Source organism: Brachyhypopomus gauderio, chromosome 3, assembly GCF_052324685.1.
Source record: "Brachyhypopomus gauderio isolate BG-103 chromosome 3, BGAUD_0.2, whole genome shotgun sequence".
Lineage (NCBI taxonomy): Eukaryota > Metazoa > Chordata > Actinopteri > Gymnotiformes > Hypopomidae > Brachyhypopomus > Brachyhypopomus gauderio.
Window position 1 is genome coordinate 24,049,339 of NC_135213.1, and position 24,591 is coordinate 24,073,929.

At 46.4% G+C, this 24,591-nt stretch overlaps 2 protein-coding genes across 10 annotated transcripts in view; both read left to right on the top strand.

Annotated features, from left to right (window-relative positions):
- Positions 1 to 1,007: 1,007 nt before the first annotated feature.
- mtr (5-methyltetrahydrofolate-homocysteine methyltransferase) lies at positions 1,008 to 22,577 on the top strand. Its single transcript, XM_077000577.1, has 33 exons — positions 1,008 to 1,385; positions 2,973 to 3,187; positions 3,691 to 3,780; positions 4,039 to 4,108; positions 4,234 to 4,326; positions 5,952 to 6,058; positions 6,473 to 6,532; positions 6,731 to 6,825; positions 7,256 to 7,356; positions 7,427 to 7,488; positions 7,657 to 7,724; positions 8,067 to 8,146; positions 8,901 to 9,013; positions 11,318 to 11,458; positions 11,959 to 12,144; positions 12,516 to 12,695; positions 12,866 to 12,982; positions 13,382 to 13,522; positions 13,973 to 14,062; positions 15,005 to 15,157; positions 15,732 to 15,839; positions 16,642 to 16,742; positions 17,101 to 17,168; positions 17,856 to 17,976; positions 18,271 to 18,352; positions 18,909 to 19,007; positions 19,225 to 19,300; positions 19,569 to 19,724; positions 19,982 to 20,178; positions 20,471 to 20,671; positions 20,997 to 21,189; positions 21,359 to 21,471; positions 21,800 to 22,577. Exons 1-33 carry the CDS (start codon positions 1,352 to 1,354, stop codon positions 21,884 to 21,886), a joined length of 3,798 nt encoding a protein of 1,265 aa, XP_076856692.1. The 5' UTR covers positions 1,008 to 1,351; the 3' UTR covers positions 21,887 to 22,577.
- A 916-nt stretch (positions 22,578 to 23,493) lies between these two features.
- The window catches only part of ryr2a (ryanodine receptor 2a (cardiac)), a 188,237-nt gene continuing 187,139 nt past the window's right edge, over positions 23,494 to 24,591 (top strand). For all 9 annotated transcript variants that reach the window (XM_077000565.1, XM_077000568.1, XM_077000567.1 and 6 more), the window contains exon 1: positions 23,494 to 23,632. In XM_077000565.1, the coding sequence (XP_076856680.1) occupies positions 23,585 to 23,632 (48 nt within the window). In that variant the 5' untranslated portion in view covers positions 23,494 to 23,584. The remainder of the gene's footprint in view (positions 23,633 to 24,591) is intronic.

The following is a 24,591-nucleotide window of genomic DNA, read 5'->3' on the forward strand; positions in this document are numbered from 1 at the left end:
CACTATTTTTCTGGTAACATTTTATATTTATTAAAATAATACATGAAGGGTGTTGTGACGGGAGTTTTTACTCCCGTTTTAAGTGGGTGAGACAACAGAACGAGTGTGCGGACACCTTCATAAACAGCAGGCCTGCAGTGCGTTGAAGTGTTGGATGCTTTCTAATATTGATTTGGTAACAGTCGTACAATAAAACACGATATAAGAACTGTGGTAAAACTAAATGGGACAATTGTCGAAGGTTCTGAAATAAAATAAACACGTTGACAAAAGTTCACTTGCAAGAGTTAAAGGGGACATGGCTAGACTAAATAAGGTAAAAAAAAAAACCCAACTACAATTAAACATTAAATGTACATTAATACAGAAGATGCGGGACACCAGTTTAATCCCATCTTCGTTTTGTTTACATACTGCATACTATTTTGTGTAGTGTGCTATTTCGAATATGTGGGATCCAGCAGATTAACGTTCTGTGTCAGACTGCTTTATATATGTCTACGATTTGGGCAAAATGATATAACAATATACAATACACGTTTAATATATAATAATGCCAGGAAGATTTCAACTACAACAGTAAGCAACAAAAGGACTGGGTTAATCACAGTGAAATAGCGTAATTAATATATTAATATGTCTTTTGTGTCATAATTTATATCAGTCTTTCTGTGTTGCATTAGGTAGCTAACCAAGTAGAGTGGTAGGTAATTAGTCTATAATTTAATTTACAGTACTTAGCAAACGCTCTTATCCAGTAGAGAAAGCACGTATGCTCCCTGCTAATCGACCTGGTGGCCTTGACGCTGTTGGAGCCTCGCGCTACACCACAGTAATTATACTGGAATTATATCTAGAGCGCAGCCCGTTCTAGAGCAGGTAGCGCGTGCTTCTGCTTCTCCGTGAACGTGTCGTCATACTGAAACACGTCAATCACACTGGACTACAGTCTCTGTCTTGCTATCGTTAATTATGAAAGGATTATAAAAGCAATCAGTAATGTTATGCTGAAAGTGTAATGTAAGTTAATTTCGCCGCGCGGGTTTAGACTTTGCCCAGCCTATAGAACGGTCCGCGAGGGCACGGACAGATCACGTCGGCTGACACGCACTAGTGAATAAGTGAAGGTCGATGTCACTACGCGCGGCAGCCGTTTGGCGCATGCGCAGTAGGCAGGCGACTTGTTGCACGAGTTGACGTGTTGAACCGGGCGAAGATTTTGAGTCGATTTATGGAAAAGCTATGACGAGTACTCATTAGAGAACTCGGGCGATATTTTAGATCCTAAATCAAATTGCTTCGCTTTTGTGCAGTTCGATTTGGAATGATATATTTTAACTGAAAGTTTAGAATGGCGCCGACAATTCATCATGCAACAGGAACAAGTAAGTTTGTAGCCATGCCAGACAGCTGGATAATACTGATGTACCTATTCAAATACAAAAGGTGATTAGATATTAATTCACCCAGCCATCATAACTCCGATGATGTCCGCTAACAGGCTGTGTACATTCACGCTTCGCTTTGTGTTCATTCACCTACCGGCAAGTTGTGTCCGTCTTCAACACTGCTGTGATATCTGCGGTTGCGTCAGTGTATCATCACCTAGATCTGATCTAACATCCAGTTCAACAAGAACTGAGCAGACGTGTATCGTCTCACTTTGAGTGTGTTCGCTCAGCTAGGTCTTGTATTTTCGAGTTAGATAACACAGATTCGAGTACTTTGCAACCCTCAGAATCCGTTAGTGGGACGTTCTGATGATTCTGCAGTTACACACGTGGCTAGGACAAGACGGCCAGATTCACCAGCCTGTTTGTGCTTTAAATTAAGAACATTTCATAAACGTTCCGTTAGTGTAGTTTCATTGAAGACGTGTCTGACACTTGTTTATGCTGGGATGGTTTTCTATCCCTCTGTAGTTGCTGCTTTTAATAACTGGAGAGTTGATCATAGTCGCGAGCGTTATGTAACGCTGAAGCTGGTAGAATATGAACGGAAGTGGTGGTCCTGCGATTAAAACAACCGTGTTAATTGACAGACTTAAGGGCATCACTTGACATTGGACATACTCCAGTCGGTTTACAGCAGTGTTGTATAAAGTATTAGAGACCCATACTTGAGTAAAAGTACAAGTACTCTATAAAAAAAATTGACTTGAGTAGAAGTTGAAGTTTTCTTTAAAAACTTTACTTAAATAGAAGTACAGAAGTATTCAGCATTTTTTGTACTTAAGTATTGCAAGTAGTTTATTCTAAAATGTATTACTCAAGTACTGAAAGTAAAAAGTACAAGTATTGTTTTGAATTAATTAAAGAAAGCCATCAAAGTTTGACTATCAATTGTTTTTATATATCACTTACAAATCAAAGATGTCAAAGACCACAAATACAAGTGTTCTGTATGTACAAACCTAGATTACGAAGCTCAAGTGTTCAGAGAAGGCAGCAACACCCTGATCTCTGCACAATTGATCGCTTCACAGCGCCAGCTAACATGTTTATAATTGTAACGAGTGTCTATACAGCATGTAAAAAATGTATTCCATTATTGTATAATGTATAGGAGTAAAAGTATTAAACTGGTGGAAAATATGTAGTGAAGTAAAAGTGGAAGTAGGAGAAAAAAATAATACTCCAGTAAAGTACAGATACAGCATTTTAGTACTTAAGTACAGTAGTGAAGTAGTTCTACTTCGTTACTATACAACTCTGGTTTACAGACAGCTATCAGACAGAATTACAGATATAGAGGACAGGGAGACCAGCAATCTGGAATTCAAGGACGTTTAAGTGTGTGTGTGTCTGTGTGTTTGCACACGTGTACATGTGCAGTCTAGCTACAATCCAAGAGACCCCCTTCCCCCAACCAGATCAGGTGTATTAGGTTAAGGTTGGAATTAAAGTGGTAGATCTTCCACATTGGAGTTGAGATGTCATGTGAAATAACTGCAACTCCTATGTGTGCTGTAGGGGACTGTGCTGTCTCCCTGGAGGATGAGCTCAGAGATACGCTTCAGAAGAGGATCATGGTCTTGGACGGAGGCATGGGCACCATGGTGCAGCAGAGGAACCTACAGGAAGATGACTTCAGGGGCACAGAGTTCAAGGACCACCCCAAGAGCCTGAAGGGCAACAATGACCTACTGAGCATCACCCAGCCCGATGTCATTTATAGCATTCATAAGGTGCTGTGTGTTTAATCTGTGTGTTAGACTGAGAGCCTGAAAAGAAACATGGGAGGATCTGGACAAAGAATGTGGACGGATCAGTGTGTTTATGTACACTAATCTCTGGCATAGCCATCTGCATTGCACATTGTCACACCATTATACTAGGCACGGAGCTTGGGTGACTATTTATCATTATAATGAATGAAAGCCCCGCCCCCAAATTGGACGTTACCTTTCTTGTCGCTACATGTCTGATGACTGACAGGTTGGATGAGTCTGCGGTGTGTGAATGAAGTGTGCTGTGTGTCTCTGGTTTCACCTTTATTTATTTAGCAAATGTTAATAAACACTATTATCATTTCGTTAGCTGAGATAATTGCCATCTGTTGGATAGTTTGATGTTAAAAATGGTAAACACACATTTCTCGCATAAGCAGACCAGATGCTATAAAGCAGCATTAAGGTTCAAGATTGCAAAGTACATCTTATTGTGTCTGTCTGTCTGTCTCTGTCTGTAGGAGTATCTACTTGCCGGTGCAGACATCATAGAGACGAACACATTTAGCAGTACCAGAGTGTCTCAGGCTGACTACGGGCTGGAGGATCTGGTAAACAGGACTGAATGAATTTATACAGAACTCTGCTCCTGGAACAAGGAGTCTTGTATATGACATTTTGAGAATCACAATTCTCAAAAGAATGGACAAACTGACCGTATGTCTGACTTTGTTTGGACAAACGTAAAATCTTTGATGTTAACAAAACAGTGTTGTCCAAGATTAGGTTCAGACTGTGTCTAGAAATGCATCCTTGTGTGTTGTCCCATCAGTAATATAGTGACATTCTGATTTGTCAATGTGTTGCAGGCGTATCGGTTAAACAAGACTTCAGCGGAGCTAGCCAGGAAGGCCGCTGATGACGTAACTGCTCAGACAGGTATAACTGTGGGCATTACAGACCGCCGCCACCACAACGATGATGCTTTCAAACACACCTTACACAACAGGAGCAGCTCGGAGCCCAGAAATCGACAGGACGCTCACGGTCTGTTTTGTTGTTAGGTGTGAAGCGGTATGTGGCAGGCGCTGTGGGTCCAACCAACAGGACGTTATCCGTATCGCCCTCTGTGGAGAGGCCAGACTTCCGAAACATAAGTAAGCTTGCCTTGTGAAGACTGAACCCTTCTTGTGGTGAATGCTTGTTTTTTCAGGTTCTTTGCCCTGTTACAGGGTCAAATACACCTGATCTTATACCTGATCCTTCCATGGAATTTCCATACACAATCTTCAATCGCTCACTAGAGCAGTGTGTTGTGGAATTTGATGTGTGCAATTTTGGTTGAAATATACTTAGTTCAGGATAACGTAATTCAGTTTTGTTTGATATATGAAAAATATTGGTGAGTATATTTGAAGAGTTTGGTTCCAAAACGCTATAAATCCATTTTGATCAATTTGAGTAAAAATGTGTTTTCTTTAGCAAGAAAGTGGTAGGCTGAAAACCACTGTTTTCTGTTTCAAACTTTCAAATACCATACTAAGGTTAAAAAAACACAAACAAATCAAGATTTTAATATTTAAAGATTTATTTAAAAAAAAAACAATTCGTTTTTTCGCAAAACGCAATAAATCCATGCCATGTTTTTTTTTCAAAATGTCTTGTATATCCTTTGGCATCAATAGAATATTTTTTTGACTTAAAATGTGCAAAATACAATAACAAATAACTGTAAATTTTACATCTTAATATAATAGTTTGACCATTGGGCCTAAAAACACAAATTTCAAAACATTTAATTAACGAACAAGACATTGTTACGCTACAGCCCCGAACCCCTCCCTTCGAGCGTGTGTTAATGTTGTCCGTGTCTTTATATGTACGTCCGTTGGTGTGTGTGTGTGGGTGTGTGTGTGTGTGTTCACTTGTCTCGTAAAGACTAATGTGTTTCACGAGGTGCTTGTTAGGCTACGTGTATATAGTGTGTGTGTGTTTGTATCGTTTGGTGCTCGTCTTTAACGTGACATTCGTTGTGTGTTAAACCGTGTCAGCACGCCGTGAGCGTGTACTGTGTAGTGTATTCTACTGGTGTTATGATGCGCCGTGAGCGTTTACTGTTCAGTGTGATTGACAGCTGTTTCAAGACGCCGTGAGTGTGTCCAGCGTCAAGCCTAATAAACGTAGCCTTTGAACGCACCTCGTCTTTGCATCCTCGACTCTCTCGCACCCGTTACAGGCATAAATAGTGAAAATAGTATAACTATTAACATAAATAGTATAACTGCTATACGAACAGGCTCCTCTATACTATCAAAACCGTTCATTTTCGCGGATTTTGAGAGTGAAAAACGAGATATATTTTAACAAAGTAGGCTACAAGAAATGCCGAGCGGCTCAACAGGTCGCGTCTATGATGTTTCCATATGTGGTGGTGCGCTGTGATTGGATGAGTGGAGATGTGGCGTTCTGCGGGAAATCAGGATTGGCGTTTGTTGCATTTTGGAAGGAAAGAGAGAAAACAGGGCAGTATTACACGGCGGATGTGGCGTTTTGATAAAAATTGAATATTGGCTTTTCAAGAGTGGTCACATAGCATTCTGATTCTGGCTCTAACTCATTTTTTTTTAAATGGCGTTTATCGCGTTTTGGAACCAAACTCTTCATTTAGAGCACGATCAGAGGGTGTGCGTGTGTGTGTGTGTGTGTGTGTGTGTGTGTGTGTGTGTGTGTGTGTGTGTGTGTGTGTGTGTGTGTGTGTGTGTGTGTGTGTGTGTTTCCGTAGCGTTTGATGAACTGGTTGAGGCATACTCTGAGCAGATTCGAGGCCTTCTGGATGGAGGTTGTGACATCCTGCTGGTGGAGACCATCTTTGACACAGCTAATGCAAAGGTAGACCTCTCTCTCTTCCTGCCTCTTCCTGTGTCATTCTTTCTCTCTTTCATTCATTTATTTATCTTTCATGCGTGCAGTAACAGACAGCGGCAGTGCCAACCTATGATTCTTTAAAAAATACTTTTTTTGCTGATTGTTAAAGGGCTTGGTTTTTGGGCTTGGCCTGGTGTTAGGAGGGATAGTGCAAGCTGCATATTGTATTCTGTCTGTTCCAGAATATTCTGCATGTTCTATTCTGTCTGTTCCAGAATATTCTGCATGTTCTATTCTGTCTGTTCTAGAATATTCTGCATATTCTATTCTGTCTGTTCCAGAGTGTTCTGCATGTTCTATTCTGTCTGTTCCAGAGTGTTTTGCAAATTATATTCTGTCTGTATTAGAATATTCTGTATATTCTGTTCTCTCTTAAAGGCGGCTTTGTTTGCTATTGATGTGCTGTTTGAGGAGTCATATGAACCAAGACCCATTTTTGTGAGTTACCATACTTAGCCATCCATCCATCCATATATTTGATCTATTATTCCATATAATGTATCTGTAATTTTATTAGTTTACTTTATTGATTGGTATCTATTAAGCATCAGAGCAAGCAACTTTAGAAACAATCCTACATGCTTTCTTCTTATGGATGCATAGAATTGTTTGTGTGTGTGTGTGCGTCTGTTGTAGATCTCGGGGACCATCGTGGATAAGAGTGGGCGTACTCTCTCAGGGCAGACGGGAGAGGCATTTGTTGTCAGTGTGTCTCATATGAAACCTCTGTGGTATGAACTGCTGATGTCACACATCCCCAGTCTTGCTCAGCTTGAGAAAGTGACATTTTTGAATCACCTTTATCAATACTCATAGTGTCATTATTACCGATTCAGTGTTCAGAAGCTTTTATTAAGCCAGTTCTGTGGAAACCCCAAAGATTACCAGTAGTTTGTCCATCGTAAAAAGAATGAGATTAAAACACCATCCTTGGTTACACATCCTAGAGGTTAAACACTGTCATTCTTATTGCCTAGGTACGATCTAGCCCCACCCTAACTACTTTTTAATGGATAAAAGACCAGCAGCATTTCCTCAGATGTGTGATGTGGATAATTTAGAGTTGCTCACTCACCTTCTCCCCCTGCTGTACAAAAATGGCACTTGTCGTATGTCCTCTTTTTCGTGAGCGTGCCGTGTGAGCCTCCCTCTCTCCTCCAGCATTGGTTTGAACTGTGCTCTGGGCGCCACCGAAATGAGGCCGTTTATCGAGACCATCGGGAGGAGCACCAGCGCTTTCGTCCTGTGTTACCCCAATGCAGGTAACGCAGCCCGTTCAGTCATGCCACGCTCGAGCAGCCAGACAGCAGCCTCACTACTCACTCTCTCCAGGTCTCCCCAACACCTTCGGAGGGTATGATGAAACCCCTGAGATCATGGCGTCACACATGAAGGTGAGGGAAGGCCAGCTCCTAACATCACAGGAGTTGGTTAGTGCAGAGGAACCTTCTGGAAGCACGTAAAGCGTGTCATCATTTTACAGTCTGTAGTCACTCACTCTGTATTAGTTCAAGCAGTTCCCTTCATTAAAGACCCTAACCCTAGTGTTTACCTTCCCACAGGAGTTTGCGGTGGATGGCTTGGTCAATATTGTAGGGGGCTGTTGTGGAACAACACCACACCATATTAGGTAGCAGATCACCCTGGCAACCTTTTCTGACCATGTCACCCTGGCAACCTTTACTGACTGGGTCATCCTAGCAACCTTTACTAACTGGGTCATCCTGGCACCTTTGACTACCTATGTCACCAAGGCAACCTTGGTTGACTGCATCATCATGGTAACCTTGACTGACTTTGTCACAATCCTGTGGTGTATCCAAACCACATACGATGAAGTAGTGAGTGTATCCCATAGGTCTGGATCAGTCTCTTTGTCCGACAGTCTGACAGAAATGCTGTATACACACTGTGCAGCAGTGAACTACATTAAGAACATGGTTATGTGCGTGCGTGCATGCGTTTTATGCAGAGCGATTTCTGAGTGTGTGAAGCAATGTAAGGCCAGGATTCCTCAGAAAGATGTCTTCAGTGACTTCATGTTGCTCTCAGGTGAGTTCCTGGTCTACTGTTCTCAATCTCACCATGCACCAGGGGACATTGGTCTGTCACCATGCACTAGGGGACATTGGTCTGTCACCATGCACTAGGGGACATTGGTCTGTCACCATGCACTAGGGGACATTGGTCTGTCACCATGCACTAGGGGACATTGGTCTGTCACCATGCACTAGGGGACATTGGTCTGTCACCATGCACTAGAAGACTCTGAAAAAACTTTTAAAGGTCTGACCGCAGTTTGGCCACAGTTGTGTGTGCAGTGGTTTGTACTGGAAATCAGCCTGCACCCGTGTACACGCTCCTGTAACCACGTACTGTACACATGCCCCTGTACCCGCACACACGCTACTGTACCCGCACACGCGCTACTGTACCCACTCCTATACCCGCAAACGTGCGCACGCTCTCAGCACAGAGACTTTAGTCTAGCTTTAGTTTACTAGGTCAGCCCATACACTTCAGCTTTAGTTTACTAGGTCAGCCCATACACTTCAGCTTTAGTTTACTAGGTCAGCCCATACACTTCAGCTTTAGTTTACTAGGTCAGCCCATACACTTCAGCTTTAGTTTACTAGGTCAGCCCATACACTTCAGCTTTAGTTTACTAGGTCAGCCCATACACTTCAGCTTTAGTTTACTAGGTCAGCCCATACACTTCAGCTTTAGTTTGGAATGACTGCTGCGTTGCTGTTGTCTTGCTGGCCTGTTTGAGCATCGTGACGTGTCTGTCTGGCTGCGTTCTCAGGGCTGGAACCATTTCGGATCGGCCCATACACCAACTTTGTCAACATTGGTGAACGCTGTAATGTCGCCGGGTCACGCAGGTTCGCCAAACTCATCATGGCAGGAAATTACGAGGTGATGTGTGATGAAGACTGTGTGTGTGAAGACTCCCAACGGCAGTGTCTCACCACACTGTGTGTTCATTTCTTAACTGAAAAACAGATGTAAACTTCAATAATCAAGATCAGCCTCTCAGTCTGACTGTGTGTGTGTGTTGTGTGCATGTCTGTGTCTGTGTCGGTGTGTGTGTGTGTGTGTGTCGGTGTGTGTGTGTGTGTGTATCGGTGTGTGTGCGTGTCTGTGTGTGTGTGCGCGTGTCTGTGTGTGTGTGCGCGTGTCTGTGTGTGTGTGCGCGTGTCTGTGTGTGTGTGCGCGTGTCTGTGTGTGTGTGCGCGTGTCTGTGTGTGTGTGCGCGTGTCTGTGTGTGTGTGCGCGTGTCTGTGTGTGTGCGCGCGTCTGTGTGTGCGCGCGTCTGTGTGTGTGCGCGTGTCTGTGTGTGTGTGTGCGCGTGTCTGTGTGTGTGTGTGCGCGTGTCTGTGTGTGTTGTGTGCATGTCTGTGTGTGTTGTGTGCATGTCTGTGTCTGTGTCGGTGTGTGTGTGTGTGTGTCTGTGTCGGTGTGTGTGTGTGTGTGTCTGTGTGTGTGTATCGGTGTGTGCGCGTGTCTGTGTGTGTGTGTGCGCGTGTCTGTGTGTGTGTGCGCGTGTCTGTGTGTGTGCGCGTGTCTGTGTGTGTGCGCGTGTCTGTGTGCGCGTGTCTGTGTGCGCGTGTCTGTGTGTGTGTGTGCGCGTGTCTGTGTGTGTGTGTGCGCGTGTCTGTGTGTGTGTGTGCGCGTGTCTGTGTGTGTGTGTGCGCGTGTCTGTGTGTGTGTGCGCGTGTCTGTGTGTGTGTGCGCGTGTCTGTGTGTGTGTGCGCGTGTCTGTGTGTGTGTGCGCGTGTCTGTGTGTGTGTGCGCGTGTCTGTGTGTGTGTGTGCGCGTGTCTGTGTGTGTGTGTGCGCGTGTCTGTGTGTGTGTGTGCGCGTGTCTGTGTGTGTGTGTGCGCGTGTCTGGCGCATGTCTGTGTGTGTGCGCGTGTCTGGCGCATGTCTGTGTGTGTGGCGCATGTCTGTGTGTGTGGCGCATGTCTGTGTGTGTGGCGCATGTCTGTGTGTGTGGCGCATGTCTGTGTGTGTGGCGCATGTCTGTGTGTGTGGCGCATGTCTGTGTGTGTGGCGCATGTCTGTGTGTGTGGCGCATGTCTGTGTGTGCGCGTGTCTGTGTGTGCGCGTGTCTGTGTGTGCGCGTGTCTGTGTGTGCGCGTGTCTGTGTGTGCGCGTGTCTGTGTGTGCGCGTGTCTGTGTGTGCGCGTGTCTGTGTGTTATGCGCGTGTCTGTGTGTTATGCGCGTGTCTGTGTGTTATGCGCGTGTCTGTGTGTTATGCGCGTGTCTGTGTGTTATGCGCGTGTCTGTGTGTTATGCGCGTGTCTGTGTGTTATGCGCGTGTCTGTGTGTTATGCGCGTGTCTGTGTGTTATGCGCGTGTCTGTGTGTTATGCGCGTGTCTGTGTGTTATGCGCGTGTCTGTGTGTTATGCGCGTGTCTGTGTGTTATGCGCGTGTCTGTGTGTTATGCGCGTGTCTGTGTGTTATGCGCGTGTCTGTGTGTTATGCGCGTGTCTGTGTGTTATGCGCGTGTCTGTGTGTGTTATGCGCGTGTCTGTGTGTGTTATGCGCGTGTCTGTGTGTGTTATGCGCGTGTCTGTGTGTGTTATGCGCGTGTCTGTGTGTGTTATGCGCGTGTCTGTGTGTGTTATGCGCGTGTCTGTGTGTGTTATGCGCGTGTCTGTGTGTGTTATGCGCGTGTCTGTGTGTGTTATGCGCGTGTCTGTGTGTGTTATGCGCGTGTCTGTGTGTGTTATGCGCGTGTCTGTGTGTGTTATGCGCGTGTCTGTGTGTGTTATGCGCGTGTCTGTGTGTGTTATGCGCGTGTCTGTGTGTGTTATGCGCGTGTCTGTGTGTGTTATGCGCGTGTCTGTGTGTGTTATGCGCGTGTCTGTGTGTGTTATGCGCGTGTCTGTGTGTGTTATGCGCGTGTCTGTGTGTGTTATGCGCGTGTCCGTGTGTGTTATGCGCGTGTCCGTGTGTGTTATGCGCGTGTCCGTGTGTGTTATGCGCGTGTCCGTGTCTGTGTGGCGCACGTCTGTGTGCGCGTGTGTGTGTGCGCGTGTGTGTGTGCGCGTGTCTGTGTGCGCGTGTCTGTGTGTATGTCTGCGTGTATGTCTGCGTGTGTGCGCGTGTGTGTGTGTCTGTGTGTGCGCGCGCATATGTGTGTGTGTGTGCGTGTGTGTCTGTCTGTGTGTGCGTATGTCTGTGTGTGCGCGTGTGTGTGTGCTAATTTTCAGGAGGCATTGAGCATCGCTAAAGCGCAGGTGGAGATGGGAGCTCAGATCCTGGACATTAACATGGATGAAGGCATGCTGGAAGGATCTGTTGCCATGGCGCGCTTCTGCAACCTCATCGCCTCTGAGCCTGACATCGCCAAAGTAACAACCCTTCTTTATAAGAACATTCAACCAATTGTGGAGCACAATGCTGTTAGTGTAGAATGGATTTGACAAATCCCAAGAAATGTTGTTGAATAGAGCTTAATAAAGTTTAATGTTTAATAGTTTTAATTATATTTAATTTCTTTTATTTACAAAAGATCAAGCGTCCATTCTGATTTGCAGTTTTACAGTGAGTAAACACAAAACTGCATATCCAGACTGTGTGCTCTAGACCTGAATGTAACTAGCTGTATGTAACTGTACCTGTGTGTAACTACATAACTGTAATTGTATCGAAATGTAACTAGCTGTGGATAACTAGCTGTGTGTAATTGCAGCTGTGCTTAACTGTATCTTAATGTAACTAGCTGTGTGTAATTGCAACTGTGCGTAACTATCTGAATGTAACTAGCTGTGTGTAATTGCAGCTGTGCGTAACTGTATCTGAATGTAACTAGCTTTGCGTAACTAGCGGTATGTGTCTGGGTGGTGTTCAGGTGCCTCTGTGCATCGACTCCTCGTCCTTCGGTGTGATCGAGGCGGGGCTTAAGTGTTGTCAGGGGAAGTGTGTCGTCAACAGCATCAGCCTCAAAGAGGGAGAGGATGAGTTCCTGAAACGTGCCAGACAAGTCCGTCGCTACGGCGCTGCTGTCGTCGTTATGGCATTCGATGAGGAGGGACAGGTCAGTTCGTGTCTCCGGTCTCCATCTAGGTGCCAACATCCCAGTGGGTGTGACGTTGGGCTACCGGGTCGTGGGTTCAAATACTGCCTCTGACGTTGCTGGCGACTTCAGCAGGGCCGTAATCTCTCTGCTGTGGGGGAGTTGTGTGACTGCTGACCCTGAGTTGGAGAGCTGGGATATGTGAAGACTGCATTTCACTGTACTGTACGTGTGTGCATGTGTATTAGACACATGAAGGCATCTGGTCTCATTCTCTGCAGTCTGGCTCTCATTGTCACTCATCAAAAACGGTGACTCACACCTTTGCACTGCAATCATAGACCATCATGCAGATAACGGAGTAATAGAAAGTTTTGCCATCATCACCATAGGCAACCGAAACGGATCAGAAAATTCGGATCTGCACGAGAGCTTATCACCTTCTGGTCAGCAAGGTGGGGTTTAACCCCAATGACATCATCTTTGACCCCAATATCCTGACAATAGGCACAGGGATGGATGAGCACAACATGTACGCCATCAATTTCATGAGAGCTACCAGGATCATTAAGGTTGGTCAGGACTGTCCCACCAACACACTTCACTTATATTCACATGTAAACGTGTAGTGTTAATGAACTAATGAATGACCCTACACCTGCCATGTTCACTTTGTCTCTGTATCTCTCTCTCCCCCTTTCTCCCTGTCTCTCTCTCCTTTTATCTCTGTCTCTCTCTCTAGGAGACCTTGCCTGGTGCCAGGGTCAGTGGAGGCTTGTCCAACCTTTCATTTTCCTTCCGAGGAATGGACGCCATTAGGGAGGCCATGCATGGAGTGTTTCTCTACCATGCTATAAAGGTGCCACACCCCCCTGTCTGCCTTCTACCACACAGACTCCGCCCTCCTCTTCTCATTATAAGCACCTCCTCTTGCTGCTCACACAGCGGGCCAGGCACTAAGTCTCTAGCAGAGGAACATATACCTTTACAGATATCAGTATGAGGCTCTGTATTTTTTATATTCTCCTAGATCTTTGTAGCCAGATGTCCCCCACATTCGCAATTTGCACAGCTGTAGAGCACCTGTGTAAAACTGTCTGACTTACTGTGTTCTTGACAAACTTGAAACTCTGAAACTAACCAATGTTTTACAACAGGAAGTTGTAAGTTTGGCTGAAGTATTAGCGAATTCCTGTGTTTTGGCAATAAAGCCAGCTTTGAGTTGCTCTGGGCTTAGCCATTTGTGCGCCCCCTGCAGGATGGGATGGACATGGGCATCGTGAATGCGGGCAGCCTGCCAGTGTATGATGACATTGATAAGAATCTGCTGGAACTCTGTGAGAATCTCATCTGGAACCGCGAACCAGAGGCCACGGAGAAGCTGCTGCAGTATGCACAGGTACTCTGTTAGCGTTAGGGGTTAGGGTTAGGGGTTAGGTGTTAGGGCCAGGGTTAGCACCAGGGTTAGGTAGTGTCAAGTACATTGAGCTTAGGTAATGTAAGGTGCTCTGTTAGGGCTAGGCTTAGGTATCGTCAGGCACTCTCTGTTAGGGTTCGGAAGTCTCAGTTACTCTGTTAAGTTTAATTAGTGTCATGTACTCTCCGGTAGTCTCAGGGACTCTTAGGAAGGGTGGTTCAGTTGAGCTTAGGAATGCTCTGTAAGGCTCAGCTATGACCAAGGATATATGTACGCCTGAGGTGGGCTCAGGTACACTCAGGGTCCAGAGCCCAACTGCTGTGGTCAGTGGTGGTGTATTGCCTTTGAGTTTTCTTAATTGTCTTTAACTAGTTGTTATTCATGTTGTCTTGGTTGTTTCTATAATGTCTGTATCATTACATCACATTTTAGAACAATGCTAAAGGAGGGAAGAAGGTGATTCAGACGGATGAGTGGAGGGAAGGCAGTGTGGAGGAGAGACTGGAGTATGCTCTTATTAAGGTGGGTGGTCTGTGTAGAGACTGGAGTATGCTCTTATTAAGGTGGGTGGTCTGTGTAGAGACTGGAGTATGCTCTTATTAAGGTGGGTGGTCTGTGTGGAGACTGGAGTATGCTCTTATTAAGCTGGGTGGTCTGTGTGGAGACTGGAGTATGCTCTTATTAAGGTGGGTGGTCTGTGTAGAGACTGGAGTATGCTCTTATTAAGGTGGGGGGTCTGTGTGGAGACTGGAGTATGCTCTTATTAAGGTGGGGGGTCTGTGTGGAGACTGGAGTATGCTCTTATTAAGGTGGGTGGTCTGTGTAGAGACTGGAGTATGCTCTTATTAAGGTGGGTGGTCTGTGTGGAGACTGGAGTATGCTCTTATTAAGCTGGGTGGTCTGTGTGGAGACTGGAGTATGCTCTTATTAAGGTAGGTGGTCTGTGTAGAGACTGGAGTATGCTCTTATTAAGGTGGGTGGTCTGTGTAGAGACTGGAGTATGCTCTTATTAAGGTAGGTGGTCTGTGTGGAGACTGGAGTATGCTCTTATTAAGGTGGGTGGTCTGTGTGGAGACTGGAGTATGCTCTTATTAAGGTAGGTGGTCTGTGTAGAGACTGGAGTATGCTCTTATTAAGGTGGGTGGTCTGTGTAGAGACTGGAGTATGCTCTTATTAAGGTAGGTGGTCTGTGTGGAGACTGGAGTATGCTCTTATTAAGGTAGGTGGTCTGTGTAGAGACTGGAGTATGCTCTTATTAAGGTGGGTGGTCTGTGTGGAGACTGGAGTATGCTCTTATTAAGCTGGGTGGTCTGTGTGGAGACTGGAGTATGCTCTTATTAAGGTAGGTGGTCTGTGTAGAGACTGGAGTATGCTCTTATTAAGGTGGGTGCTCTGTGTGGACAGACTGGAGTACGCTCTTAGTGTGTGTGTGTGTGTGTGTGTGTGTGTGTGTGTGCCGTTCAGGGTATAGAGAAATATGTAGTGGAGGACACTGAAGAGGCTCGTGCTCAGGTCAAACGTTATCCACGCCCCCTCCACGTGATTGAGGGTCCCCTTATGAATGCCATGAAGACTGTGGGAGATCTGTTCGGAGCTGGCAAGATGTTCCTGCCACAAGTAGATACACACACACACACACACAATACCCACATAAACATGCTACAACTGCAGTCAAATATACAGATTTTTACTGATTTATACTTCTGCAGCACTGCAACACTTGCCCAGCATGCTGCATTCAGCCGCTGATTCCACACTGGTGAGCCCGTGTCCAATCAGGTGCTGTCCTGGACATGAGGCTTCAGGCCTTGGGTTAGGTTTGTTACTAAATGTAATTTAGAAATGCACAGGAAGTGAGACCACACATGGATATCAAATGTGTTTGCCACATGGAATTTGCTTCATATTGCTGTTTATTTGTTTGTTTATTTATGTATTTACTAAGTTTAGACTAAGAGGGTTTCCACTAGGTTTAAGCTCCTCTATACTAGACACCACAGCATGCTTGGGGCAAACAAACTCACCTTAACAGATCACAACCCAAAAACTCACCCTAACAGACCACAACTCCCAAACTCACTCTAACAGAACGCAACTCATTAACTCACCATAACAGACCGTAACTCACGTCTTATGGGACAGAATAAAAGTGAGTGTTGTTTTTTGGTCCTGTTTCTGTGTGTCTAATCAGGTAATCAAGTCGGCTCGTGTGATGAAGAAGGCAGTGGCCTATCTGATTCCCTACATGGAGAGAGAGAGAGAGGAGATGATGGCTGCATCTGGGGTGTCTGAGGACATTGTGAGTGCTCTCACATGTACACAACCAATGCAGTGAAAGCCCAGCAGGAGGTGCTGGAGGGGGTGGCTGGGTGTGTAGAGGGGTGTCTGGGTGGTGTCTGCGTGTGTAAGGGGATGTCTGAATGGTGTCTGCATGTGTAGGTGCTGTCTGCGTGTGTAGGGGGATGTCTGAATGGTGTCTGTGTGTGTGTAGGGTGGTGTCTGCGTGTGTAGGGGGATATCTGAATGGTGTCTGCGTGTGTAGGTGCTGTTTGCGTGTGTAGGGGGGTGTCTGGGTGGTGTCTGCATGTGTAGGTGCTGTTTGCGTGTGTAGGGGGGTGTCTGAATGGTGCCTGTGTGTGTAGGTGCTGTCTGCGTGTGTAGGGGGATGTCTGAATGGTGTCTGTGTGTGTGTAGGGTGGTGTCTGCATGTGTAGGGGGATATCTGAGTGGTGTCTGCGTGTGTAGGTGCTGTCTGCGTGTGTAGGGGGGTGTCCTTTGCGTTCGTGTCTTAAAAAAAAGTCAAGTGATAATTTCTGTTAACCTCTTGACTGAGGTCCTGTGAGTGAGGTCCTGTGTACATTATTATTATTTACCGTTATTTAACTAGGAAGTCCCTTGAGATTAAAATCTCTTTTTCAAGGGAGACCTGACATACTGGCATAACTAGCTGTATAACTGTAGCTGTGTAACTGTAGCTCTGCTACATGCTGGCATAACTAGCTAAACTGTTACTGTAGGTGTGTAATTGTAGCTGTACTGTAACCAGCAGTGTAACTGTAGCTGTGCTGGGTTTTGACTGAGCTGTATTTGTGTGTCTGCAGGACCCGTACCAGGGCACCATTGTTCTGGCCACAGTGAAGGGAGATGTCCACGACATTGGAAAAAACATAGTGGGTGTCGTACTGGGGTGTAACAACTTTCGGTACGCCACAAAGTCCACAGCACAGCATGGCACAGCTTTGCGCGGGCGTGTGTGTGTTTGTGTGTGTGCTGTTGTGATTAGGCTCTGAATTGCTCCTATTATGATAGCTATGTAATCAACATCACTCACTGTGATCATGCGGTTAGCATGCTAATCAATGACTGCAGGGGTGTAGTGATCAAGCAGTTACCTCTGATTAAGCCAGCTGTGTATAGAGTGCGCATAAAGACCGGAAAGCAGTGCGTGGTACAGAACTGGGCACGTGTGGGTGATGGGTAGGCGTGTGTGTGTGTGTGTGTGTGTGTGTGTGTGTGTGTGTGTTAATATGAAAGTGTAATAATAGCTTTTCTTTTTGTAGGGTTCTTGATTTAGGGGTTATGATACCATGTGATACTATCTTAAAAGAGGCCATTGACAAAAAAGCAGGTGGGTCTATTCCAGAGTGGGCTGTTTCTCGGGAAGCTCTGTCTCTAACTTCATAGCATAGTGTGACATAACATGGCTCAATACAGGGCATGCTGTGTCGATATTTAATCTCAGTCAAATTGTAAATTGTGTTCTCTCTCTTAAAGAGCATAACCTCATGCTGTCTTCCAGTAGGGTGTAATCTTAAATGTGTATCATGAACATCCAAAAAAGCTCACATGCATTGCGGGTGAGACCTGCCATGGCTCACGTGCGTTGCGGGTGGAGACCGTCTGAGTTGATGACTGTTTTCTAAACTGTTTCCCCTATTTGTGGACTCTCACCACCAGGACAGGGCACATCATCTCACACAAGCCTGCTACCTTAACTTCATTCATCTTCAAAATGATTGATTTTCATAACAAAAACAAAACAAGGGACTATAATGGGTTTGGAGAGCTATTAAAAATAGAATTAATGAGCTTTTAATGTTGATGGTTGCTGGTTGTTTTTAATAACATTGTTTGCTGACAATGGGGCATAAACTCATTTTGTATCGCTGTCTCTCTTTTTGTGTTATTTGTGTGTGTGTGTGTGTGTGTGTGTGTGTGTGTGTGTGTGTGTGTGTGTGTGTGTGTGTGTGTGTGTGTGTGTGTGTGTGTGTGTGTCTGTGTGTCTGTGTGTGTGCGCGCGTATGCTTGCACACAGATATCATTGGCCTGTCTGGTCTCATTACTCCGTCTCTTGATGAAATGATTCATGTTGCCAAGGAGATGGAGCGACTGGGTATGACGACCCCTCTCCTGATTGGAGGAGCCACAACCTCAAAGTCAGTCTTGTATACCTGCCACTTATTCTTAGATAAACGTTCAGAATTGGGCCAGTGTTGGTCACTGTGGGGCCCTTGAGCAAAGTCCTTCACCCTGTGGCCTCTGGGGGGAGTCAGAGGAGTTTCAAAGGAGTTGGGATATGCAGGCAGAAAAACCTTTTCACTGCACTGTCCATGTGCGTATGTATATATGACACACTAAGGGTGTGAAGGAGTTCAATTTTGTGTGCACTTAGGTGTGTGTGTGTGTGTGTGTGTGTGTGTGTGTGTGTGTGTGTGTGATTGTTTAAACAGAACTCACACAGCTGTGAAGATCGCCCCTCGGTACAGTGCACCAGTGATTCATGTCCTGGACGCTTCACGTAGTGTGGTAGTGGTAAGTGGGGGTTTGTTTGTTTGAGTTAATTTTCATGAACCATAACCTAATTCTGGGTACACTGTAGAAAGTGTTCTCATGCTACAATGTAATTAAGAAACCTGTATGCAGGTTCAGGGTTTATGATTGGTAGATTGGTTGATTTATTAATCAAGGGCCAGATGAAGACGTGCACATTATACTTGGGTGTTTGAAGTAAGTATTTTTCTGACAAGTCAGTATTGGTAAAAATGACTCAGTAGCACACCTGTTCATAGAGCCTGCGCTAGGGTCTGCACACACTGTGTGTCTGCGTTTGGTTTTGGAAGGACCTGCTGCAAAACATTTCAGAGAGAAAATGAGTGATCAGGGTTTCATATCTGTGAATTAATTTGTTTTATAGACTTTATTGTCTATTGGCTACCATCATATAGACAGCATTATGTGACTCTTGTAAGACTTCCCTCTCTGCCTCTCTCTCTCTTTCCCTATCTTTCTCTGCTTCTCTCTATCCTTCTCTGCCCCTCTCTCCCTCTGCCTCTCTCTCTCTCTCTCTCCCCACTCATTTTCTCTCCAGTGTTCTCAGCTCCTGGATGAAGTTTCTCGTGAAGATTTCTTTGAGGAGGTGACTGAGGAGTATGAGGATATCCGACAGGAGCACTATGACTCTCTTCAGGTGTGTGAAACCAGCGGCTCTGTATGGATCACTGAGCATGGGTCCTCGTCTCTTATTGTGTGTGTGTGTGTGTGTGTGTGTGTGTGTGTGTGTGTGTGTGCGTGCGCGTGCGCGCGTGCGTGCGTGCGTGCGTGCGTGCGTGCGTGCGTGCGTGTGTGTGTGTGTGTGTGTGTGGTACAGTGTAGTGCAGTGACGTGTGTTACTGCTCCTCTTTCAGGAGCGGCGCTACCTGTCTCTAGCCGAGGCGCGGGAGAAAGGTCTGCACATAGACTGGCTGTCTGAGCCAGCGCCAGGTATCTGCTCCTGCTCCCCAAACACAGTCCTGCCCTCCTCACAGTCCTGACCTGCCCCGCCCAGCCAAACGCTCTCCCAGCAACACTGGGATGTGTTGCCTCTTCAGCTGGGGCTTTTAAAAATGAGCTGCCCACATGCTGCAGATGCTCTGAGCTAGAAGCCAAACTTGAGGCTTTGGGCCCCTGACGCCCCGTCCACAGAGTTACACTTGTGTTGAGAGTTCGGATGGAAGCCTTGAGACTGATGGCCCTTACTGGCTCTCTGCAGTTCGCCCACAGTTCCTGGGAACGCGTGTGTTTGAGACGTACGACCTGAGGACGCTGGTGGACTTCATCGACTGGAAGCCTTTCTTTGATGTGTGGCAGCTCAGAGGGAAATACCCCAACCGAGGGTACCCCAAAATTTTCAATGATAAAACTGTGGGTAAGTGACTGAGGGTACCCCAAAATGCTTCAGTTAAAAATCCGTGGGTAAAGAGAAGTAATCGGCTCTGACTCTGAGATTTTTCATCACTTGCATAAATTTATGTAAAATATTTAAAAAGTATTAAATAATTGTAAATTATAAAATAAGTGTAAAATTAAATGACAATATTTTTCTCCTGATTATATAGTTTGTTTTTGTAGCTTGAAGTGAGATTATTGTGTATTGTGTCCATTCCTGTGTGTGTGCATGTGCAGGAGCAGAGGCCAGGCGTGTGTATGACGACGCTCAGCGTCTGCTCAACAGTGTGATTGACAGTAAGAGTTTACAGGCCAGGGGCTTGGTGGGCTTCTGGCCTGCACAGAGCCAAGGTGACGATATTCTAATATATGCCGATGATGTCACTCCTGCTGTGTCCAATCCCATCGCTGCTTTCTACGGGCTCCGACAGCAGGTAATGCAGCTTGTTTGGTAGAGAAACGTGAGCTGAAAGTGAAAAGTAAAAAAAAAAAAAGATTATTAAATGGAAACAAAAATTGCAGAAACTAAAGGAAGAGAAAATATTTGAATAATATACAAGACATATAATATAGTTGTTTATAATATATATAATCTAAAATTTAATGGTCAAGAAGATAGACACTTTAAACCCCACAGGATTGATCATTGTTTATTTGCTTTGGTTTCTAACGTGGTTCTGTGGTTTCATCTGAGACTGGCGTTCTGCGGTTTACTGCCCCCTGCAGGCGGAGAAGGACTCTGCCAGCTCTGAGCCATATCTCTGCCTGGCCGACTTCGTGGCACCCGTGGGTGGCGGCGTGCGAGACTACCTGGGGCTGTTTGCCGTCGCCGTGTTCGGGGCCGAGGAGCTGTGTCAGGGTTTTGAGAAGCAGGCAGACGACTACAGCAGCATCATGGTGAAGGCGCTCGCAGACAGACTGGCAGAGGTACGACATAGCCTAGCGCTCACATCCCCACTAAACACACAAACACATCTGCTTACACTGATCTAGAATCAGCTACTTTGCCCAAATGGGACATGGACAGGCTGACAGTAACTGGGTTAGAAGGGCACGGATGTGCCCTACAAACAGATGTTAGGACTGACCGAACTATCCCTCAGACCACCAAGAAAAGTGGTTCACATGGGTGTGGTCTCGCATGGGTGTGGTCTCCTGCCCACCAGTCTGCCATCTACAGAGAAGCTGTAGGGGCGTGCAGCAGCGGTGGTGTCTGTTGGTCTGGGGGTGACGGTTGGTGTTGTGCTGGCAGGCCTTTGCTGAGGAGCTGCACACCCGCGTGAGGAAGGAGTTGTGGGGCTACAGCGCGGAGGGGGACCTGCAGGCCAGCGACCTGCACAGGCTGCGCTACACCGGCATCCGGCCGGCCGCCGGATACCCCAGCCAGCCGGACCACACCGAGAAACGAACCATGTGGTCCCTCGCTGGGGTTCAAGAGAAAACTGGTGAGCCCCCCCCCCAGCTGCAGGACCTGTGGGTCCATGGGACCTGACGTGGGCCTGTGGAAAATGGACTGTGTTGGCGTGTTGGTCAGACATGCAAACATGGACCAATTACTGCTGTATTGTGGCCGTGTGAACGTGGTCTGATTGCATGTTGCTGCTCTCGTTTAAGGCATTGGTCTGACCGAGTCTCTGGCCATGATCCCCGCTGCTGCCGTGTCGGGTCTCTATTTCTCCAACCCCAAGGCCAGATACTTCGCTGTGGGCAAGATCACCCAGGAGCAGGTACCCACATCCATTCAGACAGCACTGCCTTCAGCCGGGCCATCCTGGGACTGTTTTCCCTAAACTTAAACACCACAAGATACATGCACAACCCCCCCCCCCCCCCCCCCCCCCCCAGCAATTTGTGGCTTAAAGCATGCTGTGAGGCTCCGTGGTACCATTTCTGTGACACAGAAAGTGTCTCACTTTGTACACCGTTAACAGTTCAAATGGTCTCACAGCAGTAATTGTAGGCTACAATTATTTTTAAGTGACTTTAAGCCGGAGGATGGACGGACACGCAGTGTTCAGGCAGTTGTGGTTAACCAGAGTTCTCTGCCCCGGTCAGGTGGAGGATTATTCCAGGAGGAAGTGCGTCCCTGTGAGGGAGACGGAGAGATGGCTGGGTCCTTACCTGAGCTATGACACCGACTGAACCAGAACGCCTCAGCCAGTACGAGTCAGTCTGAAGGAAAAACCCCAAACCAACAGTGAAATGTTTTTAATCCTAGACGATGTGTTCTGGGGAACAGAAGAACGGCCCTCAAACGAGGATGGCTTCAGGTCCATAGCTGTATGTCTGCACTCTCCTCTATGACTTTAAACAGTTGACCTGTTTACACCACCCAAGTGCCAAACTACAATTACATTATAATTATTGTTATTATTAAGAATCGTCACATTGTACAATAGTTTTTAGTTTTCAGCTACTGCTTCAAGTTAAACTGAACTTTGTATATTTTATTCTTAATGACAACAGTTTATTGATCAGAAGTGTGTTGTCCAATCATTGCTAATTTACTGATCACAAACGCCTAAGAGGTGAGTCCTACATTATTTCAGACTTTACCATTTGATGGTTTTGTTCATTTACTTAGTTTTAAATCTGAATATGTCTGGACTTTAATGATGACTGTGGGACTTCAAGAAGACTCATGTCTGTCCTTTTGACTTGATACTGTTTGATTTTAGCAGGTCCATCAATTCATTTACTTGGTGCTGTTTTTTAAATTGATAATAATTTGTGAAAGCATGCCTACTTGTAAGCTGTCTGTGACTGAAACGCAAGAGAGACCCTTTTTTGATGCCCATTTTAAATAAAAAGTGTTGATGAACCATGACCACCATCCCGGTCTCTGCCGTGGTCCAGCACTTCCCTTCCATCCTTTTGGAGAGTTTTTGGGACGTTTTTCACTTCCTATTTGCAGGTGTCTGATTGCTTCTTTTTCATTAATTATTGGTGTGGTAGAAGCCTTGACACCCATAGCTGGCCTCCTCTACGGATGGAGAGGCAGCAGGTCCATCTCATACAGCCCAATGTGAGTGTCGTCACTCCTCCAAGAATCGGAGGAGCTGGTGGACCCGCTGTGTTTGCATGTTACATACAACCACAAGTTCTTTCATTAGAAACATCACCTCATCAGACAAGCCTTGCAGGTGCAGAGTCTGGGGTCAGGTGTGGAGCAGGGGTTGGAACCTGGAACTCGAGGATGGGGCTGGCTGGTGTGTGCACAGACCAATTCCAGCCTGGTGTTTTGCAATCTGTGTGTGTGTGCGTGTGTGTGTGGTGTGCATTTCTGACATTAGACACAGGGCTTCATGCGTTTCTCAGTTCTATATCTGAATTAAACTGACATTTACAATACAAATCAATAAGGCTTTGTGAGGTGACTACTACTGTGTAGTAACACAAACTCAAGGAATCTTCAGTTGAGCTTGTCATAGGTACAAAACGTCCTGAAACCGCACCTCTGCTTCCAATATATTCTGGTCTTCCGTACAGCGTCCTTTCTTTTGTTTATTCTTAAAGTTTATATAACCACCACAACCATCGCAAAGCACGACTGGTCTAGATATACTGCTCTTATGCAAACTCTGACAAGGCTGCGCAAAACGGATCCCGTCGGTGCGCGAAAACGTGTGACCAAACCGCATCAGACCAAAAACGAGCAGTAGAGGGCGTCGCGTGTCGAACGGAGGCTCATGCGGGCTCGTGCACGCTCACACCTGGCCAACTCCTCCCTCTGAATATGATGAAGGTCCAATGAGGATGCGACAGGGGCCACCCGCTACAGCCCTGGACCTGCCGCCGCCTCCACAACTCTCCGTCCAGCGGTAAAACCTGCGGCTAACCATGGCGGAAGGTGGAGAAGGCGAGGATGAAATCCAGTTCTTACGAACTGTGAGTACGAGCGTTTTGTAAGGCGTAAGGAAGCTGCACGGCTCCAGACGCCGCGCACTGCACCACTTGCTGCGACTCTCCGGCGCTCGCGTGCCTCGCTGTGGCGTCAGCAGCGGAAGAGCCTCGCGCGCACACCGACAGCTGTCTATGTTGACGCGTATAAGCGGCGTAATAGGAGTATTAGTATGATTGAAAGCGAGCTTCGTTACATGATGGTCGGTTTGTGAGGAAGCTGTTGGACGTGGGTGCCAGCACTTAATCCCGCGTGTCCGGCTTTTATTAAGAGGTTGACTTCAGATATCGTATAAGCCGTCTGACAGCTGTTTTTGTACCGCCGCCGTCGTTCGAGATGAGGCGCGTGCGGAGCGCGTCTCGTTGCATTGCATCAATCCGCACTGAAACGAGATTTTCGGTACTGCCGCAGGCGGCAACACCAACCAAGGCGAAATAGTTTACCATACAAGATCGAATTAATGATGTAACGCCATCTCCAAAAACGAGCTCTTACTTCGTTAGACTGGATAGACCTTTTATTGGTGAAAATGTGAGCAGAGAATGAAGTTTGTGCATATGTGGCGGCTCGTCGTGCGTTCCACTAGTGTTAAATCTTTCATTCTGCTACTAGTGACGTACGATGCTTGGTGTTTCGTGCAAACCGACGACGTGATGATCTTTGCTGTACAAAAAAGATATATAATGGTAAATGTACCTCGCCCATAACCACGCGCCCGTGTGCGCGCGGCGTTGTCGCCCGTAGTGCGCCAGGCTATTGATCACTCGCGTGAAGTTTTGAATTGTGGCTCGCAGAAAAGTGGCCAAATGGCAGCGCCTGTGTGTCCTCGCACCCGTCCTGCGAGCGGTCCTGCACCATTACGCCTAATGCAGAATTTCAATGTAAATCGATTGATGATTACTTCTGTCCGCAGCGCGTGAAACGCCAAGCAAGTGGGACAAACACA

Coding starts and splice junctions, on each gene's coding strand:
- mtr (XM_077000577.1), top strand. CDS start 1,352: ATGGCGCCGACAATTCATCATGCAACAGGAACAA. Junction 6,826..7,255: donor TCTCATATGAAACCTCTGTG/GTATGAACTGCT, acceptor TCTCTCCTCCAG/CATTGGTTTGAACTGTGCTC. Junction 18,353..18,908: donor CTTCACGTAGTGTGGTAGTG/GTAAGTGGGGGT, acceptor TTTTCTCTCCAG/TGTTCTCAGCTCCTGGATGA.